The sequence below is a fragment of the Gigantopelta aegis genome, chromosome 6, assembly GCF_016097555.1.
Source record: "Gigantopelta aegis isolate Gae_Host chromosome 6, Gae_host_genome, whole genome shotgun sequence".
Taxonomy (NCBI): Eukaryota; Metazoa; Mollusca; class Gastropoda; order Neomphalida; family Peltospiridae; genus Gigantopelta; species Gigantopelta aegis.
In genome coordinates this window covers 29,228,015-29,250,986 of record NC_054704.1, presented here as the reverse complement: position 1 = coordinate 29,250,986, position 22,972 = coordinate 29,228,015, and the positions used below count along the sequence as shown (strand labels likewise).

General features: G+C 33.8%; 1 protein-coding gene across 8 annotated transcripts in view; it reads right to left on the bottom strand.

The window, feature by feature from the left end:
* Window positions 1–22,972, bottom strand: part of LOC121376439 (stathmin-like) — a 30,308-nt gene that overhangs the window by 2,642 nt on the left and 4,694 nt on the right. For 2 of the 8 annotated variants that reach the window (XM_041504306.1, XM_041504307.1), the window contains 7 exons: window positions 14,305–14,355; window positions 13,348–13,464; window positions 10,342–10,502; window positions 9,703–9,894; window positions 8,677–8,817; window positions 5,498–5,638; window positions 5,152–5,269 (listed from right to left, as the gene is read on the bottom strand). In XM_041504306.1, coding sequence (XP_041360240.1) covers window positions 5,180–5,269; window positions 5,498–5,638; window positions 8,677–8,817; window positions 9,703–9,894; window positions 10,342–10,502; window positions 13,348–13,464; window positions 14,305–14,314 — 852 coding nt within the window. In that variant the 5' untranslated portion in view covers window positions 14,315–14,355 and the 3' untranslated portion in view covers window positions 5,152–5,179. Of the gene's footprint in view, window positions 1–5,151; window positions 5,270–5,497; window positions 5,639–8,676; window positions 8,818–9,702; window positions 9,895–10,341; window positions 10,503–13,347; window positions 13,465–14,304; window positions 14,356–14,517; window positions 14,652–22,972 lie in introns of those variants that run through there. The other 6 variants (XM_041504309.1, XM_041504310.1, XM_041504305.1 and 3 more) reach the window with 5 other exon arrangements.

Here is a 22,972-nt window from a genome sequence, read left to right as displayed (position 1 = left end):
TACATGATAAAACTATTTAAACAAACTTTCATCTCAATATTTTCAGGCACTGTAACAACAAAAAGTCAGAATTTTTTCAGTTCAGTGTCCATAACTGTGAAAAAATAGGTAAATTCAAATTTGATTTGCAACAGAACATGATAAAGCCATACACAAAATATCTCTTGAAGCAATGCCAAAATAAAATCCAGATTTTTTTTCTCTCCATCTCCCAAATTCAAGGACCAAAACTGTCAAAAATAAGTAAATCGTCATGAAAGTCAAATTTCATAAAACTATGCAAAAAAGAAAAAAGAAGAAAGTCAATATTTGTTTTTTCATCTCAAGGGCCATAACAAGAGTACATGATACGCCCATCGGTTACGTGTACGATCCAGTTCTAATTATGTGAAATTTTTGCAATGATAACTTTTCAAAGGCTAAACAAGATTTTCCTATAATGTTCAGAATAGACAAATTATTTGATTTATTTGCATCACAGTGACCTAGTAACTGTATGTGACACACCACCATCCCAAGTTGTTCCTATATGTGAGGTTTGATGGTTCTCTATGCATCTGTATGCAAGATATGGTCTGGACAAGAAAAAGTTAACAGACGGATGACGGACAATGCCATACCATAATACGACCCATCATAGACAGGCATATAAAAATGGATAAATTGCCATGAAAGTCAAACTTGATCTGTGACAGTACATGATAAAGCTACACACACAATTTCAGCTCAATATTTCAAGGCATTGTTGAAAAAACATCCAGAAAATTATGTGGGACAGATAAAACCTATAGTTCCTTCCGGTTGGACTGGTAGGCTTAAAAAAGAAAAAAGAAGTCATAAAGCATTGCATTACTGTAAGCAGGATTTGGACCTTACTTATCTGATCAGGAATAAAAAGGAAAGGAAAGTTCATGCGAAACATCCACATTAAAGACTTGGGGCTAAACTGACACACTTGTAACTACATACATCTACAATGCTTGAACACCTGCGTTTAATGAAAACAAGCTTCGTAAATTTGGCCCTCTGTGTCATCTCCAAACTTTAAACTAAATGCTATTTGGGTGAGCCCTGTGTATGGCTGAAACTTTTATTAAGTCATGTATATTTAAAGTTTCCTAAAGGACGTTCTCATTATGCAATGAGTCACACCAAATTGTCACATGTGATCGAATCGTATTGTGAGAACACCTAAATTGGAATGACAGTCTTATACATAAGTTCGTAAGCCCTGAAAAAGTAATTGCACTAAGAAATACTTCAACTGTTTGTTTTAATACTTTCTAGTGCATAATTATATAAACAAACTACAATGGACTCTGTATAAACCAGATTCTTTTAGAACTGACGAATATATGCATAATGCTAGTTTACACAAATTGTGATATGACCAGAAAGTAACAACATAAATAAAACGTATTCCTCAAATGTGCAAGATGTCTATGAAAGCAAGGCTATGTTTGCTTTAGTGATAGGTATAAACCTTGAAAGATATTTGTGTTAACTAAGAAACTAATGAACTTCCACGTAAGCAAAATATTATGGATCGTTACTGACAAGCAAACACACTATGGTCTTGAGTCAGACTTAAAGGAACTGACAATTAAGGCATTTGGCCTGGTATGCATATTCAATGATACATAATGCACATTATTGCTTAATATCAACAAGTATAATCGTATAGTTAATTAATAAAATGGTTAAATATGACGGCTAGTATATATAACTGGCGCAGCCATTTTGTACCACCCCAGTGAATACGCCCTCTGGAAAGCCAGTGGTTACATAAAGCTTAACGTGTCACGTCAGGAATTAGTCTTAGAACCGAAGAAACAAAACATACCTATTTTTGCGGATGCATCATAATGTTCTGTAATAATATCCATCAAGCCAGCAATAAGTATATATTATTTTTCAATACAAAATAAACAATCATTGTTAGAGAAACCTGTCTAAAACGGACCCTGAACATACCAAAATCGGCCAAATTCCATTGTCCTGAACATTCTCTTATTAAAACTATGTATTAAAAACCTGATAAAACTGGAACCTGTCATTTCAGAAACTGGATTGATTTTTTGTTCAGAAATGTAAAATCCTTTATTAATTAACCTGAACGAATGAAGAGTAACAAGACTTCCAGAAAACAATGCAGACCGGAATTTCTGCTGTCCAGCATACAGTGTAAACGTCACGGGTCAGCGATTTCCACGGTCTCAGTCCTGCTTAAAAGCCAGCAGAGTACTTAAGGCTTGATTTTTTCAATTGTCCCGTCTGGTGCAATGCAGTGCTTAGCAAATTCTTTACAGCTGTTTCACCTTTGATTTTTAATCAATGCACTTTGATAATGAAATACTGACACACAGAGTAAAATGTTAGAAACAACTTAATTTAGAGTAAAATATACACACGTGACTTAATTTGTATACACTACATACAAACCAATTTTTTTCTTCTTTTCTGCGATAAATACGAAAAACATGCATGCTGAATTTTGCTAAAAAACCCCCACTAAATTAACATATCCCGACCACCACATGCTAAACGTAGGCGTGTAGAATTATCGTTGAAAGTAAAATTCGATTTGATTAAAGATTTGCAGTCTGTACCAAAATGAACTCAAAAGGATTTGGTAGCAGAGTATGGCATTGGCATTTCACTGTGTTAGACATATTACAGAAAAAGACTATCTGCAAGGATATGAAAATAACTCTAGTGCCAACAAAACGCGATTCAATACAGGCTGCAAATATTACGAACTGAATGAACGGACATGGAAATGGTTTTAGCATGCGTGGGCAAAGAATATTCCCATATCCGGAACGCGCTTTTCAGTTCGACATTTCAAGATCAGCAGTGAAAGTGCCGGTATAGATAACAACGTAATTGATGATTACAAAGACAGAATTCCTGACATTGTTTCCAGTTATGACCAACAAAATATCTTTAATTGTGATGAAACTGGTCTTTACTGGCGCGCTTTACCTGACAAAACCCTATCTGCCAAAGGCGAGTCTACCAAGGGAATAAAAGAACAAAAAAAGAAAGGCTAACCATTATGTTTGCGGCACATGTAGCGGCACTGGGAAAAAAGTTGAAGGCACTCGTTATCGGAAAGTGGCAAAACCTAGATGCTTCAAAAATGTGAACATTAATCAGCTGCCTGTCATAAAACGTGGATGAATGGCAAGTTGTTTGAAAAATGGATTAAGTGTCAACATACAGATGGAATGACAGGACAGAAAGATCCTGATGTTTTTGGATAATGCAACTTCTCATGCGAAAATAGTACTTTCAAATGTTAACATTTAAGTTTCTACCACCCAACACAACATCAGTACTTCAACCACTGGACCAAGGGGTAATTCGTGCATTTAAAACCAGATACAGAAAACACCTGCTTAAAAACTTAATTGTTAAAATTGACACTGCCAACTCTGTTGCGCAGTTTTGTAAGGAAATTACGGTCCTCGATGCTGTACACTGGATATCACGTGCATGGAAAGACGCTCTGCCTGAAACCATATCAAAGTGTTGTCGAGCATGTGGATTTCCAACATCGACAAATGTGGATTCCATTGATGATGATTTACCGACGACGATTAAGACTATGACGACAACATTCCCCTTTTGCAACTAATCAGTGACTACCGGGTGAATGTGGATCTGGCCACTATTGCAACGTTTGATGACCAGTTGCCAACTGAGGATCCAAGTGATGAATGGGAAAATGAACTTGTGAATGAATACAGAAAACCAGAGGAATGTGATAAAAGCTCAAGTGATGTCGAAAGTGAAAGTTTATCGGATGAAAGTTTTCTATCTAATGGTTGTGAAATGTCACATGTCGATGCACTGGTTATGATTAAAAAACTTAGAAATAAATAAGAAAGATACATAACAAAACTGGGATATAGTGACATTATATTATGAGTCGTCGCTTCGACAGCCACATTCATTCGGCAATTCTTGAACATGTTTGTTCGCAGTTACGAATTCGATGTCAAGGGAAATAAGTTTATATTCTAAAACGTGACCCTCTAAACACCGGATAAATATTAGGTCCACAGGTTTCATTATATTATGTTTTGTCCCTACATTAAACCACGTACTGAAATGATAATCGGAGTGGGGTTTTTTATAGTTAATTGGTCTTTTCTCTCCGTGACCTGTACCTGTGGTTCCTGATTGGCAGGTGTATATTTTGGACGGTCACCAAGTCAAGGTGTCTAGACACAAAAAAAAATACGTGCATGTTTTATGAAGATCACAGGGTACTGTGGGGTAGCCGTGCGGCCACCCCTAAACTGATAATGGACATTATCAGCTGTCCTGCTTTATTACTGTAAATAATTCAATAAAACCCTTGATTAAGTATTTTTCCCATCTAAAATCACAAAACGTGACCAATTACATAGTCCCAAAAGAAAAGAAAATTATCATTTGGGTATTGTGAGTGGTCGGTTTTACTCCAACGTACCCTACACCAATAGGCCTAATAATATGCATTTTTTCTTTGGATTTTTAAGAAAAAAATACTATAACCCCATTTCTTTCTGTTAATGCAAATTGAAATATATTTAGCTAAATTGTTTATTATATTATAAAGTCATTTATGTTGTTTTACAAGTCAGATCGATAAAAGCGAAGTGCCTTGTCATAAATGACTGTCTTTGTTTACACTGTGCATACTGGAGTTGGTCAGAGCTGATGTCACTTTTCCCCAAGCTAGAATTCCTGACACATCGGGAAAAAAGAAAAGAAAAAAGGGCTGCCCCCAATTAGCAGGAATAATGACGGGTTTTTTTATATTATTTATTAACATTAAAATTAAAGTTTTTCATTTTTTCAAGTGTCAGTATGTGTTGGTCGTCCCTGTATGCATCTTTCTAACACATTTCTTTTATTACGGTGCTTATTTGAAACAAAATATGTAAAATAAAGTCTGAGGAATGCCAGCTATTGTATAATAATAGTTTCATGCATCAAACATGATCAACGGACATTATTTGTAATTTAAAACGCCAAGGATGTCTAACTAATGATTACTTTACCCTAATATAAATAATAATCCGATTGATCAAGGTAGATAGAATAGATACAGTTTATTGACCATTAATCCTTCAGTAGTGTGATTTTTTAATTTTATACTTGTGTCCAAAATACTGGAGAACTGTCATCATTGTCCAACTGGTAAAATCGCATGCTGGTGTAGACGGAGCAAATTACTGCATAAACTATTCTTTGTTCTTGAATTTACATCGAAAATCTGGAATAGACAGCATGCAGAGTAAACAGAGTTTATTCATAATAGATTAACGCTTGCTGGAGTAGTCTTTAATCATGCTGGTTTACAGACAAATTTGTTTTGGATAAGAGTCCACTGTACTTGAATATTAAGATCTCGAGTTTCTACTGGTATGTCTACATAAACTACTATGCCTACTATTTTTACTGATACAGTAGTGAACATTCTACATAAAATAAAAAATCTTACATGTTCAAGAAGACGTTCCTGCAAGGCTTTCAGTTGTCCTTCTCTATTTTTCAAAGCAGTTTCCATCTTTTGAAGAATTTTCTCTTCAGACATTTTGTTCATGTTTTTACTTGCTTCACAAACCTCTTTGATATGAGAAGCCTGGATAGTACAAGACACATATATATTTAAACAAAGACTATATATTCATCTTTAAAAAACAGAAGGAAAAAAAAGTAAAACTAAAGCCCCCAAAGAACGAACCTCTTGAATTAACAAAATACTTGTCTTAGCTGTACAATGTTGAAAACAGACATTAAATAACCTTTATTTAACCTATATTGGTGCCAAAAAGTTAGTGAACATGGATTTCTAGAAAATAGTATATTTGTAAATGAAGTGTGGGTCATGCATTTTCCCTAACCATGCAAGAAAATATTTAAATGCTGAAATTTCATTAGAAGTCTTTTTCATTTTATTGTCATCATGTAAGATGTCCACCGGAAAAAAAGAAGTGAACCCTCATATGTATCAATGTCCTCAACACAAAATATATGTTATATTTTTATTAAAATGTTAGTTTAGTCTTATTTCAATATTTTAGTGTTCAAAATGTCTGGCGGTACCTGAAGGCCACACAGCATTAAGTCAGATAGGTAGTGGAAATATAAAATTGTTTTTTTTAATTAAAATTGACAATCTGTTAGCCTTTTTATCATTTTATTTTATCAAGAAGAACTCTTTGTTACGGCAGTGTCACAAACGGAGCTAATTGTTGAATTCAGTTGTAGTTTTAGCTGCAGAGCATAAAAGTGAAGTCAGAGTTATGTTTCTTGGATGAACTCCAAACTTATAATTACAAAAGTTAAAATTTGAAACAATTTGATTTATTTTGTTTAATTGTTAAGAAATGTAATGAAGAGAGCTGTAAGTGAGTAATCATACCCATAGTAAATAAAATAATAATTTTGTTGGGAATTAAAAAAGTAATTAGAATTGGACATATTTGGATATTTATTTAGTCTTACTTATTTATTTAGAGACTTACAGTTGCAGATAATGTCAAATAATTGGTTTCAGCGAAATGAACCTCTTGTAGGATTATGTTGAGAATATTTTAGTAGCTTACTGTGTTCATAGTTCAGTTAATTATCTGTGTATTAATGGTCGATCATTTGGTACCTTATCGGTATTGTCCATCAACATTTAAAGGTACATTACTAGTATTTGTCATTAAAGGTACTTTACTAGTACTTGTCAAGTCATTAAAGTTAAATTACTAGTACTTGTCAACTCATTAAAGTACTTTAAAGTTACATTACTAGTATTTGTCAAGTCATTAAAGTTACATTACTAAGGTCGACGACAGTCACTTTTCGCACCCTTGTTTTGGCTTCGTACACAGTAAATAAAACATATCCAACGGTAAGTTTTTGATATGATATATTTGACAAAAAGTACTTTTTATTTCTTTCATCTTTTGAAACTTAAAATTAATATTTTGTCCAAAATTATGAAAAATAACAAAATATCAACCTGTAAACGTTGTCTGCTTGTTATAGAAATTTGACAGGTGTCAAGGTTAGTAGACCAGTTTTTATTTTAATGTGGCGAAGCATAGTAATAATATAGCTAATTTTGAATTTAAATGACGTAACTTTGAATCGCCTTACAATAACCATACACTGGGTACATAACGTTTCCATTTTAAGAATGCTGGAAAAATTCCAATGCAAACTTGCTATTGAATTTTGTTTGTTTGAACATTACTAATGCATCTGAATGTGTTTGAAGAAAATCTTGTGATTAAAAAATTGTACCTTTTAGGAAATATGGATTTCAAGTGAAATTACGGTAAGATAATGCTATATTTATTGTGTATGAACCCAAAACAAGGGTGTGAAAAGTGACTGTCGTCGACCTTAGTATTTGTCAACTCATTAAAAATACTAGTATTTGTCGTCATTAAAGTTACTTTACCAGTATTTATCAAGTCATTCAAAATACATTACTAGTTATTGTCAATCTGTTTTAAAGGTAAAGATATTTGTTAATGTGAGATAAATTACTGTACTAAGATGTAATAGCAGACATGAGACCATGCACAGGTACCTCCAAACATATACCCTAAGTACTAATACTATAGTTACATATAAAAGAGTAAAGGTAAGACACTTCCAGAGTAAAGGTAAGACACTTTCAGATGAGAATTTACGATGTCCATGTATTGAAAAGATCACCACAAATCGCATACCATGCACATTGTTAAAAGCTGTATTGCATTCAATCCACAAACTATTTCATTTTCATAAATTAAACAAATTATTATGTAACTTTTTGTTGTTAAATATTTTCTTTATTGTTTTTAGAACATTTTAAAAATCTGTTTATCTTGAAGTGTCCTACCTTTACTCTTTATTATATTACGTAACTATAACACATTTGGCATTATTGATTAGGGGTACCTGTGAGACCATGCAAGAAAATATTAAAACGCTGACTATCATTACAATTCTTTTTAATTTTATTTTCATCAGGGCGACAGGCGAGCTGATGAGGGCCTCACAGCAACAGCCCACCTTTAACAATACTGGATTCTCTAGCAGATCACATTTTTAAAAGAATGTTGAAGCAGCACCAGTCTCATGATGCTCCTAACTTTGTTTGACACGACAAACATGGCAATGTACTGTTAAAAATGTCTCTAAGAGTGGCATGTAGTTCGTTGGTAGAGTAATCACCTGAGGTGTTGACCCTTTTTCATCGTGGGCCAGTAAATCCATTACAACCAGTATCACATAACCAGGGGCATGATAATGAATATGTTTCATGAAATTCAGTTTTAAACAGTTCACCCCCCCCCCCCCCCCCCCCCCAAATTTGCAAAAATAGTGGGATACTATTTAATGGTTCATGCATTTCAATTGGGAAAATGACCAAATTCAAAATTTACAAAATATTTGATAACAATATAATTGGTGTAGCAAAACTGCATTATAAACTTTTTATTTTTATTATTTTTAAAAGATACTGTTTTATTATTAGTAAACATAGCTAAATTTGTCAGTGAAATATATTGTTGAATATTTTGAGGAAACCAGAAATTGCTTCATTACTAGTGCATCTGAACAAAACAAGCTATAATTTTTAGTTTACAACTGAATGCAACATATTCCTAATGTTAAAAAACAAAAACTTACATGATCCTTCAAACGTTTCATCAGTGCTTGTAACTGAGCCTGTTTGTTTTCCTCGTATGTTTCAAATTTGTGAGTTATCTTTTCCTGCAGCTCTTTATTAATTAAGTCACTCTTTTTGCATGTTGCTTCTACTTTTGCAAGCTGTACAAGTCAAATATACACACACAAAATAAACAAAAAGTAAAAAGACCACAACATGTACACAAGAAAAATCAATAAAATAATAAAGTAAAGAAAACACATTACTATGAACAAAATACTTCTAGCTTGATTTTAAAAAAACTTTCAATAGCGTGATATTTTACTTTTCGGGATTTAAAAAAGAGAGACTGTTTTATTAAATTAGCGAAAATAAAGGCTAATCAGTTATATTAACTAGAAAATCTATCAATAAATGGCAAAAAAACCCAACCAAACAAACAAACTCAAAGCTTTCCAGCCTGTTTCTTACACATTCATAATAAAAATTAACAAAATCACCACCCAAGTATAATGAACAGCAGGGCTTCTAGATTATGGTAGCCCCACTCCCATGGCTAGTGATATTCAATGTTGGGCTAGTAAATAACTACTATTGCCATGCCTGACGGCTAGTGAATTAATTTTTGGTCAAATGTGGCAAAAGTGTTTTTAAGCTTTTTCTCCCTCTTTAGGTGACATATCTGATTCTTACTATTATTTAGTAAAATTGTATTAACTTAAAGTAAAGTAGGGCTAGTGAATTTTTAATTGTGGATAGTACCCTTTTTTTTTTTTTTAAATCACTGATCCCATGGTTAGTGAATTTTATAACAATTATAAGTCCTGAACAAGAAAATACTTGTCTGCAACTTCTACTGAAACGGTTTACAAAGACAATAAAAAAATCCATGCATGCCAAGATACTACACAAATAAAAATAAAGGACCAAAAAAACCTCAATAATAAAACACTGTGGCAAATAGAAAAAGAAAGAGAGAGAAGACAACAAGCATATCAATTTGTTTTTCAAACAGACAAATTTAAAACACAGAAGTAAATACATACATGTTCACGTAGTCTCTCCTGAAGAGCTTTAATTTGCATATCACGTTTTTCCTTGCTGATTTCCATCGATCGTCTCAACTTCTCCTGGGTTATTTTGGAGAAGGTCTCCGACTCTGCCTGTATCTTGGCTATTTTTGCCTGCGCTTTTTCACGTTCCTGGGCAATCCTTTCCAGTTTCATTTGTTCATATGACTATCAAGAAAACAAAAATGTTATGCGTCAAGCTTCTACAGGGGTCATGAATGGAGTGTAATGGTCAATGTTTTGGGTGATAAGAGTTGACACACTATAATCAAATCAGGTAATTTGGCCTTACTTTTTAAAGAAACCTTTTAAAAACAAGTTAAATCGAGAAATAACTAGGGCAAAAACGACTAGGATTGTGGAGCTGAAATGGAGAGGGGCTGATTATGACCTGGTCCAAATCATCTTGAAAGCATAAAGAACCACTAATAGATTCGCTTAAAACAAAAGTTCTGTATACAGAGTAGGTTGTTTTGATGATGGCTTTTTTTCTTCTTTTTTTTTAACACCCCCATCCACATAAAACCAACTAACAAAAATACCCACCCCAACAAACAAAGTTTTAAAGTTCATTAATAAATACAAGTCCAAATAACTGAATACACAAGTAACTACCAGTCTCCTTTCTTCTGCTTTCTGCAGCTTCATCACAATGTCATCCTGTGTTAAGACCTTTCCTTTTGGAGGAGACAACACTCGTGCTGCATCTAGTTCCGTTGTTGCCGGCTTCAATATGACCTCATAGGCAACACCTCCAGTTTTCTGTTTAGCAGCTTCTAGATCAACAAAACAGACACAATGATACAGAACGACTGGTTCAAAACCTATCATAAATATATTGACCATTTGTTATATAATGCAAAAACATAACAGTAATCTGTAGAATAATTACTGCCAAGAATGGACCTGTAACCAAGTCTATTCTGAAGCCGACAATATTTCAAAATCTTAGGTAACCTGAATTTGGTTCATGTGATATGACCTATCTGACTGTTTTGTTACACAAAGTATATTTGCATAGTTAATAAAAGTCTGATGATCCTGATGTTTGTAACTTTTAAGTTTAGATTGTAAAGATTCACCACGTAAGTGATTGGCAATTCTTGTCAATTTAAAGTTGAGTAACTGTTACACAAACAGAACGACGGTTCACATGAAATATTGTGTCCTGTAAAACAATGCAACATATCCAAATGTAATAGCTGAATACAAACTAAACCATGTATACTGCTTAACAGTACTAAATTTCTTCCACTGAAAAAAGTAAGAAAATGTTAATGTTGGAAGCATACAAATATGTTTTACTACTGAAAAAGTTATTAGTAGAGTATCTCATTACTGCCAGTTAAACTGTAGTCATTGACTTAAAAAGAACTGGAACATGAAAAATGCTTGAAAGATAAAATGTGAAGACTGCATTCTTGGGGATGCATTAAATGTAGAAAATATTTTAATTCCAATTTTGTTATGCTACATGGACATAGTTTAAAAACATTAATATTTATAAATCTTTAAAAATAGTTCAGCATTTCACATACATGTCATTGGCGTAGGAAGGAGGTGTGTGTGTGTGTGTGTGTGTGTACACATTATTTATACATATATTTATGTGCGCCCCCCCCCCCCCCCCCCCCCCCGCACCTTCCTAAACCTGTGCATGTAACTTGTTAAGACCCAATGTATGCAGATTTAACTAATTATTATCAGATTCAATAGCTAAAACAGTAACTACACAACTAATGCTATATTATAATAAAATTCTCCTTCAAATGTGACGATTAAAAACATGACAGCCCCCCACTTTTCAACCATATGATATACAGTACAAACCACACCAAATACAACATAATGACACAAATACAAATAAAAACAAAACAAAAACAAGACAGGTGTCAATATCTCCCCACTTCAACTACTAATGAAATGACAACCACACTACACTGCTGCAATTTATGTTAACATTTAAAAAAAGTTATCTTGTTAATAGCTGACCCCTGAAAACAGTGAATTTAGTCATTCTGGCTTTTGTTTCAATAACAAAAAAATATTTTTAAAAAACCTCTCTTACAGCAAAAGGTACTCCTAGACAACTATACTAGAACTTGCACAAAGCTTCATGAAGTTATTTTGAATGGAATTGTGCTACAGAAACAGTGTCTTTGGTCATTCTGGCTATTTGTTTACATTTATCAGCAAAAACCATTAGTTTAATATGACAGTTTTGTGAAATTATTTTTGAATTTTGATTATTTAATGACACCACTGCTAGAAAAGAATGAAAGAAAGAAAGAAATGTTTTATTTAACGACGCACTCAACACATTTTATTTACGGTTATATGGTGTCAGACATATGGTTAAGGACCACACAGATTTTGAGAGGAAACCTGCTGTCGCCACAATTGGCAGCAAGGGATCTTTTATTTGCGCTTCCCACAGACAGGATAGCACAAACCATGGCCTTTGTTGAACCAGTTATGGATCACTGGTCGGTGCAAGTGGTTTACACCTACCCATTGAGCCTTGCGGAGCACTCACTCAGGGTTTGGAGTCGGTATCTGGATTAAAAATCCCATGCCTCGACTGGGATCCGAACCCAGTACCTACCAGCCTGTTGACCAATGGCCTAACCACGACGCCACCGAGGCCGGTTAGAAAAGAATGAGTTTTCGTAATAAAAACAAAACATCTACTTATTCTCCTACCTTTAATGACTGATATATTTTACCCTTATTTTATCCAGAGAGAAATCATGAAAAAAACAATGACACAAATTCCACACTATATATATCATTGATCTCTACTTTGCTGAGATCTCCTAGGACAAAAAGCATACAATTTTTCGCAGTCTACCATTTTACTTATTTATGGAATACTCATATGCTAAATTGTTGGGCAAGTAAATATTTCCCCATGTTGACATTTTTACTTAATTTTACAGTTTCTCAGGGTAAGCAATAAATGTTACATTATCTGTCAGTCATATGGTTCCAACCAATAATTGTGTGAAGGCAAATTATTTTTACATGGATATTTGTACGCTACTAGTCCACCAGGCCAATGCAAATAGTTCATAATAGTTGAAAATTGACTAGCCACTACTACTTAATGTTTTAGAATTTGCTTACTAATCTCTGAAATGTGATAGTGAATCACAACATGATATTGAATGTTCCATGTAATGACGAATGGATTGTTTCAATTTTTACAATTTTATTTGACATATATACCATCATTTACTCAGTAATTTTTGTTTTGGTTGTTGTTAAAAATTACTTTTACAGAAGATGCAGCGTATCACAGAATCTATACATTAAACATGCTTAGCAGTGACATAAACTTGGGGGAAAAACCAAAATACATTATAGGATGGCACAAGAATAAAACCCCAAAATAAATAAATAAAATTAACAAACCTGTCCAGCTGCAATGCAAATTATTACGAAAAGAAAAAGAAAAAGGAAAAAAAAAAGTTAAAACAAAACTTTTAATAGATATCAAGCAAATGGAACTCCTTTCTGAAAAATCAATAGATAACATTTCCATAAAATATTAAAAAGCAGGATAGCTGAAAAAGCCATGCCAGACTGAGCTGCGACTGATTGAGACAAACACTGCACTACCTTTCCCCTTCCACATAACCACAGCATCATAGTGCCCTCGGTGGTTAGGATGAATCCTGTGCTTGGGCTTCTTGGGTGAATCACGCAGGCAAACGAATAAACTTAGCCAGTTACAAACTGAGGGCAGCGATAAGAGAATGCAAACAGATTGCTTTTACAAATCTTGGAACATGAAGGTACATACATACATAATATATATATATGTGTGTGTGTGTGTGTGTATATGTGTTGGGATCGTCAATATCATATATTACAAATAAAAATAATGTATTGTTTACTAGAGGCTCACATAATACAATTTTTATTTCTAAGATATGATACCGGTACTGACAATACCGAAAAACACTCTGGTAATAATAATAATAATAATATATACAGATATTTTGATAAGAAGTTGGTGAATTATTGAAACAAATTAATTATGTAATTCATAGCAATAACACCAGAGGCAGATCCAGGATTTTGTCACAATATTCTAAAAAGGGTACCGGTACGTTATTGTATATTGTGGATGATTTTTTAAATAGGTCATCAAAAAAGAGCACTTCAAAATGGGTGGGTGTCACATGAGCCCCACGAACCCCTCTGGATCTGCCAATGAAGATATACTGTTACAATAATATATCGGCCAAAGATACATACAAATACATCTGTTATACACACTTAAAAACATTTACAAGACTAAACTTGTTGAGCAAATTTATTCACAAAATCTAATTTTTGATACAGACACCCAGTTATTGAACTCTTAATGAGCTATGTTATCGATATTAAATGTATAATTATTACTCCGTCATTTACTGTCACCTCCTTAACTAAAATAGTAAAAATTATTCATGAAAATGATGTGTTCTCTAAAGACTAAAACACATTGTTTATGACCAACTGTAAATGTCTGACCTTGAATGAACAGACTGTGTAACACAAAAAAGAAGTTCTTAAAATAAATGTACTTACCTGAAGACATTGTTATTTAGTTATTAGTGTAGTTGTTCAGAAAGGCACGTTCTGAAAAACACAAGTTGAATATTGTATTTCAATATTTCAGTCTAGAATACAAATCTAGCGGCGGCCATTGTGAACATCCACCACTGAGATGAAATCTAGAATGCAACCAGTTACATAAAATATATAAAGAAATCAAATGTTTATGATTAATAAAATATTTACCTTACAGGAAAAACAAAATTAGTTATAATTTAAAATATAAAGCACATCTCTGCATGCATGTAGTGATAAATCCACTTGCTTTCATGAAGTGACTGCTAGAGCAATGTATGCTGTAATGAAAAGAATGACTCAATCTTCAACAGACAACCAAGTCCATTATAATAATTCATTAATTTATATAATACACTTGCAAATAATAACAATTAAAAATTAATGCACTAAAATACCAATGCATATAAAAATGTACACATACCTTAACTAACTAGCATAAATATTTGTTCAGTATTATTATTTTTGGTTACATCAAAAGCAAGATGGGAACTTGCAGGGTAAGAATCCAATTGAAAAATCAATATTGGTAACAGAGCAGCGACTGGCATTGAGGATAGTCAGCAGAATGATGACTCAGATTGTATCGTATAGATTCCAAACACAGAGTTTAGTTTGCTATAGAGGGTCCTGTTAATAACCACCACCTCTGTATAAAGGACATTTTAATTACAAAGAACCATGATCTCTATATGAATTTAAAAATTAGGTGCAATGGAGGCTATAGTTTCTGCAAGTATATTGGGTGGCCATCATACTGTACATAATACTGGCAGTGCCTGCCCTTCCCACTGGGGTCAATCGGTGGTAAGGCATTGATGTTTTATTTATAAAGTATGCAGTACATGGTACAAAAGATAGGTTTGTACAAGAGATAGAGAGAAAAATGGAACATAAATATAATGTTCTAAATAAGTAGGGGATATTCAAATATAACAGATTTATTAATTCTTATTGCAATATTAATTAATGGTAAAAAACAAGCACTCATATGACAAGGGATTGGTATTAAGATTATAGCCAGGATAGTGATGTAGGAGGAGACCGGCAACAGGGGTGGTGCTTGTCAATTTAACATTTTCAATATCTGCACGCCGTAGCATTTTCATGAGTGCGATTTTTCACTCGCCTAAGTGTTTTGAGGTGTGTGATTTTTCACTCGCCTTTGCTTTTCAAAAGGCAAGGACTGGATCTCTAGTGCCTCGTCTTACACTGCTACAAAGCGCTGTTCTACCTTTAGTCTCCCCCTCCCCCTACATTATATTTTACTTTAAATAGTCTGTCAAGTTGCATACCTTGGCTGTTCTAGCATTTTGTCTTCACCCCTGTATTAAAAATGAGATTTAATCTGTATAATGTAATGGTAATTTGTAAAGAAACATTTTTTTTCTTGTTAAAAGAAACAGACTTTATAGGGTGAGCACATGGTTATTATTCAACAAACATTATTCTAGTTTTGATTTTTGCTGTACAATTAAATTTCAATCTGATAATTGGAGGGCTAGTTGAATTTAAGCAGGGCCAGTAAGATTTTTCTTCAACTAGCCCTGCTGGCAACCATGCTTTTCATGTTAATTTTAAAGGTGGCATCCTTAGAAGTATTATTATTATTTTAAATTATATATTAGCCACGAACTGTATTACATATAGCAGGCCGTTTAATCGTAAATTGGAAGCAAATTGTTAGTGCGTCACCAACTACACTCGAAGTGGTGACCAATCACTATCCATATAGTAACGGTATAGTTGAGAAACCTCTGTATATTTTTAAATACATGCAGATAATATATATATATATATATATATAAATATGGGAGGCACAAGCCATATTTTTATGTTCGAAATTTGATAACTGCAAATTAGATGTACATTAATGAGGTCAATGAGGTAAATTTTATTGACACGACATTGTAATCAACATATTAGTAAACAAATAGACAAAGCTTCATTTTCTAGCAACGCAGTACATTATGTTATGTATTAAGCAAAAATGATTGTGCCACAATGTTTTTTGTCTGTGCACACACATACCATCTCCTTGTTCAAGCAATTTTTTTTTGTGATACATTTTTCGGGGAACATGTCTCGACCCCCTCACTGTAAACTTTGCTCGTCTTTAAAAAAAAAAGAGAAAAAAAGTCTGTGTAGACCCTCCCCATGCGTCTGCAGTGGTACTGTGTACGGAGCTCCGTAAAAAGACCCCCCCCCCCCCCCCCCCAATAAATAAAAAAATAATAATAATCGCTTGCCCAATCCCCTGCTTAAGCAAATTTAGTTTTCAAGAAATAATATATTAATAATATATAAGTCTCTATACACAGCGGCCGTGCACTGTATATACAGTTCAAATGGCTGTCGTATATATAGCCTCATCAATACTTGATTTTGTTTTAGACTGCTAATAACAAAGTTCCAATTTTTTAAAAAGCTGCTCACAGGTTGTCATGGGATTCCCTCAATAATAGTTCAATTCAAATGTTTTGGGTGATACAATAGCGAGGTTTGATATTCCAAATTAATGTAATTGTCTTTTATAATCCATATTAAGAGAAATAAGTCCCGCTAAATCTGTGATTGAGCACCTTAAAAAACATAGAGTACCGGTGAGGTACATGATAGCCAATCAGGACTTTGATGGAAAACCATATCTATATTAATGAATATGTTACAGGTATGATACAATTCTAATTATGTGATATTTTTGCAATGGGATGGACCAATTACCATCCCAAGTTGTTCCTACATGTGAGTTTTGATGGTCATGTATGCATCTGTATGCAAAATTTTACCCAGACAAGGATTTACTGCTATGTGCAGTAGACCATGAAAAGTAGGTCACAGTGACCTAGTAATAGTATGCGACACACCACTATCCCAAGTTGTTCCTACACGTGAGGTTTGATGGTCCTGTATGCATCTATATGCAAGATATGGTTCAGGCAAGGATTTACTGTTATGTGCAGTAGACCATGAAAAGTAAGTCATAGTGACCTAGTAATAGTATGCGATACAATGCCATTCCAAGTTGTTCCTAAAAGTGAGGCTTGATGGTCCTGTATGCAAGATATGGTCCGAACAAGAAAAAGTTAAGAGATGTACAGACAACACCAAACCATAATACGATTCATAGATGGGCGTATAAAAAAAAAAATATATATATATATTGTTATATAGGTTGGTATTTAAATAATATTTTTTTTTTTTTTTTTTTTTTTTTTTTTCTACCTGGGAATAAAAAAATTGTTAATCATAAAGAAAACAATACATTAAAGTTATATTTTACTTGATGTCCATCATGTTTATCGTTTTATTAAAAAAAAAATTAAGAATTTTTTTACACGGTAGAACAGTAAACACAATATACGGCAGAAGGTGTTCCTTGTTTTGTATTACTTAGTGTAGTATACGGTTTGTTCCGGGATTTCACATGACATGACAAAGCTAGGGAAGACAGCGATAGTTTTTTGTGGGAAGATTTATCTTGTTAAAATTGTGGAAATTACTTGAATTGGAGATTTAGAAAATGTGGTATAATGTAACATAATATGCATATAATACATAAGAAATCGATAAATGTTGTGTTCATGGTGTTTCTTTTTCTTGTGAAAGACTGCAATGGCCCATTCCTTCATCTTTGAGAACAACTATCATATTAGTTAAATTAGGATAACACAAAACATTAACTCAAGATATTTAATTTAGAAATCATTACTCCTCAATCTTAATAATGTTCATGGGTGCAATTCCTCTCGGTCTCTTGCCTCTAATTCTGATTATTTTGATGGGTGTGATTTTTCCCTCCCCTGCATTTTGAGGAATGTCATTTCCACTCCCCTCCTAAGCATTTTGAGGAGTGCGATTTTTAGCACTCCTGTGTTTTTCAAAAACGAAGGTCTGAATTACTATATTTCAGAATGTCGCCTGCAAAGAACACTTATGACAGGATAAATTTGGAAAGAGCTGTACAGTGTGTTACTGTTAGTGCTAAAGAAATGAGCATCAGAAAAGTTTCGGAAGTCTTCAACATTCCGAAATCGACTATAGGAGATAGGCTTTCGGGAAAACATGCCATGGAAGTTGGCATAGGAAGAAAACCTGCGTTGCCATCAGCTATTGAGGAACAAATTGCTAAAACGTTGAAACGAGCATCACAGATGGGTGCAAGTAGAAAGCAGCTGTTAGCGCGAACAGGGATAGTAGTGAAACGATTAAAAATTAAAACCCCTTTGAAGAAGTCTGTGCCTGAGAAAGACTGGTGGCAGGGTATGAAAGAGAGACATTGTGACCTGGCAATTAGAAAACCCAAAAAATTAGGGACCCTTCATTGCTGCATGATGAATCATTCGAAAGTTGAAGCGTACTTCAAAGATCTGGCTTTTGACAAAACCAAATTTAATTGGGAACTGTCATGAGACTGGAAAAACATTCGAACTTAACCCTATCAAAATTATAACAGAAAAGGATGTGAAAAATGTAGCAAGCCAGCAAATGAGCCCACTCATGATTACCAAAGGAAAAAGACAAGCACCCATTGTCAACCAAAGAAAGCATCCACATCTCATTGCCAATCACATCGTCTTCTTACCAGTGAGGAAATAGTAGCATAAAAATGGGAAATAGCCGAGAAAAAAGCAGATAAAGAAGACGAAAACATTTTTAAAAAGAAAAAATGAGGGAAAAAAAAAGAAAAAAAGACTTTAAAAATCTAACACCAAACCAAATACAGGGATGAGAATGACAATTTGTATTTTCAGCTGAAATTAGCCGGGGTCCAGGGCAGAGTCCTGATCAGTCGGTAAGGGAGGCGACGCCCCCCTGAAGCTATAGTGTTTTTTATAATTGCAAGGCCTACGCTGATTGGTCTCAATATCTCAGACGTCTCAATTTTAGCCAATCACAGTGGTCATAGTAAACAGTACTAAACACATACACACAAAGCTAGTTTTGCTTCATTTTCGTATACACACAGTGCGTCGAAATAAACATGGCGGCCACTACATTACGATAGCAGCTGCACGACGACCTCAACTTTAACTGATATTTCCACAGAGTGCAAGGCATATACCTATATTCTACCCCACCACCCAAATTTTCTCAACGACTTTACACATTTCACAGGATCGACCGTGGGGGTCCAAAATCCGCAGAAAATTCTCATCCCTGCAAATAATGTAAAAAAAAAATCGAAAGAGAACCATATCTAGCGAAATATTTGTTTGTGCTTGCCTTGTTGTTGCATTATTAATGTATATTTGTACATAATTTTAAAATGGACTTTGATGTTACTATATAGGCATACGGATAAATATCACTATCTTGACAAATTACACCACTTGTGCTCGTTTTACAAACAACTATACCACGTGGGCTTGCATTTCTTAAAACAGGAACATTACCATATCCAGTTCAGGGGACTATTTCAAAATCTGAGGTAACCGGAAGTCGGTTCACATGATTTTTACCTAGGTAACCAATTGCAGGGCTCTACATTAACTTTTTAAGGCACCTGTCCTGTAGCACATGCAAAAAATAAAACTACCTGTCCCACCAGATATACCACATGTCCTTATTTTTTTTTTTTTTAATTCCCCACATTCATCACATGACATGAGTTAAAAATCAGTATCCAGGAGTCGACTAGAAGAATCTTTATTGCATCACAAAATAAGATTGTGAACTTAACAATAAAATCTTCAATGGAAAAGCTATTTAATACAGCTTACTTTGTTGTGAAGGAGGAGCTCCCCTTCATTGTCTACCCAAAGTTATTGTCACTCCATGAAAAGAATGGTGCTAAGATGGGTAACCAGTATCAAAGTGACAATGCTTGTCGATGATTCATCAAGTACGCCTACGAAGATGTCAAGCTACAACCATTGAACAAATATCACTGTTCAGTGATGGGGCTCATGTTTGATGGAGCAACTGACACAAGTGTCAGTGAAGTTGAACTCATCTATGTTCGCCATGTCATCAATGGACAAGCCCAAAATCAGTATCTGTGCTGCCAGCCAGTAGAACATGCACATGCTGATGGTGCGTATCATGCTATCGACCAAGCATTCCGAGATCTCGTTATTGATGAATGGAGGTCAAAAGTTGTCGGTGTAGGTTGTGATGGCACGAATATATTATATCTGATATGTTAATGCATATTAAATTGCTTGCACCACTGAAGCAGTTGAAACACACACAATGGCATACATTGATTGCCACAACTAGAGGGGATGATTTTCTGTTTCAGATTTTGCCACATTCCATTTCAGATTTTTGCAAATACCTCTTTTTTCTTCAATTAGTGTCATGTTTCATTGTTATAAGCTATATACATTTGTTTTATTGTTCCAGCTCTGAGCAGGTTTGCTATTGCTTTTTTTTTTTTTAAATACCTGTAAAAAACCCAAACAAATTTGAAAAAAAGTTAAAAAAAAAAAAGTGTATAAACCGCACCACTTGGTTCCCACCTTCATCCGTAAATAAACCGCAGTTAAAACAAAGCCACAAACTTAATTAGGGTTAATTATTCTTTGTATTTAATAGTAATAGAGATCCATTCTCCTTTAAATTCAAACAATAAATAATTGTTGATTGTGTGGCTTTCAGTTTCATTTCATCTGATGGATTATGGGCAAGTTTCATTTGTAAACAAAACACACCATTGACAAAGTCCGCTATTTTCACGAAAATATGAACAAGAACTTTGGTAATGCATTGTTCGTAATTGCCAAAAAATATGTATAAATAAATAAATAAATACATGATAACATTTTATAAGTTCCAGTATGATTACAAAGCGTGCCATGTGCACAAATTACATATTCAAATGAGGTCGGGTCAATCTGGATATATAGTGAACCAAAACTAAGCACTGTTCTGTCGATCGTTTAAAGTTTCGACATTATTTTATAACTTTAAAAAATATATATTTGCCTAGAATTATATATTCAGAGCCGGTTTAAAGATCAGCGGGGCCTGTAGCACAAATAATAGCTGGGTCCAATTACCAAGATATATATTTTGTAACCCCCTTGGGGAGAGGGAAAAATTATCTGGGGAAAATGTACACAATGCCTCACCGTGGGACCCCCTGAACCGCAGGGTCTGTAGAACGTGCTACATGTGTTACAAAAATAAACCGGTGATAAGAAAAGTAAAATGCTATTTTTGTGTGCAATTTAGAAAATAATCGGTTCGGAAATAAATAATGTGTAGTAAATTCCGTAGCATGAAAAAAGGCGTTCTCCGTGGGACGGACTATAAATGTGAAATGTTTCCGTACAGCTTAACGAATATGCCCGAAGTTTTCCGAAATTACGTTTTCCAACAAAAGCGTTGTGTAAGTTGGCTATGCTTATGAATCGTAATAAGTATTATTGAAAAATATCAAAATTGAACGAACTAGAAATCTTATTATATAATCAACATTCTAAAATTGTATTAGTACATGTTTATTTTTATATTTCAAGTTAAATTTCACTGTATAAAGTGACACGGGTAAACAGTCACATATGCTTTGTTGCAAGTGTATGGCAATTAAACCTAACTTCCGAGAATTAACAGTTCTGAAAATATTTAGGCATACAGTGCACTCCATGAAAGTTCGCATACCAAAACAATTATGTGTATATTATCAATATTGAATCTTAAAACTACCAAAAATAGTTATTATGGTGCTTGAACCAGAAATACAACTTTTGAAGGTTATTTTTTAAAAATCGCAAATTCCATTTCAGTTACTAAATTCCGCCCGTTTTTCCGTGATCGCGGAAAATCATCCCCTCTACACAACTGACCAAATATGAATTATACATGCAAAATATTGACCATGAAATATGTAAATAAACACATGATTGTATGCCTTTATACTAAAAATAAGCCTAAAAGCAGAAAAATATAGGTTGTCAAATAAGAGAAATAACTACATACAATTCATCAGACAGAACATTAATATTGTACCAACAATAACTTCAGCTCCATATTATTCCAAAGATCAAAACAAGACCACACCATAGACGTCTAAACATGTTTTCATGACGTGGTTATATTAATTATTATGCAAAACACAAGTTTATGCTTCGTCAGAAAGTGATACAAATTAAATTATTTGGCAGATAAAAAATTTTTTTTTTTTTTTTTTTTTTTACTGGATGTCACATGTTGTTTTCAATAGGTACCGGCATTGACAACTTATAATCTATGGTGTGAAATTGTCCATCTATGTTACCATAATTAAATTATTTTGCTGTCTACTTTCAATCTTGCTGATTCAACTATTTATACAGATGGAAGTATGATGTATGTACATGTAGGTCTTTTGCCATTTACATTTGCTACTCTGCCAATTACTTCCGAATTCTACTGAAATCACTGCATGTTTTTTTTATTGATTAAGAAGGGTTGTTTTGTGAAAAAATACTTTTCTAGTCCAGCAGACGACATACTGCAGGTGACAGTACACTACATAAAACCATGGCTTGCCATAAGAAGTATCGCGATTGATCGGTTGCATTATTGCATTTTAACGCATGCGTATTGGAAGTTAACGAAATATCAACTTTTGAAGTTGGGACAGAATCAACAAGATCGTGTTCACGCTGAATAAATGCGAAAAATTAGCGATATCATC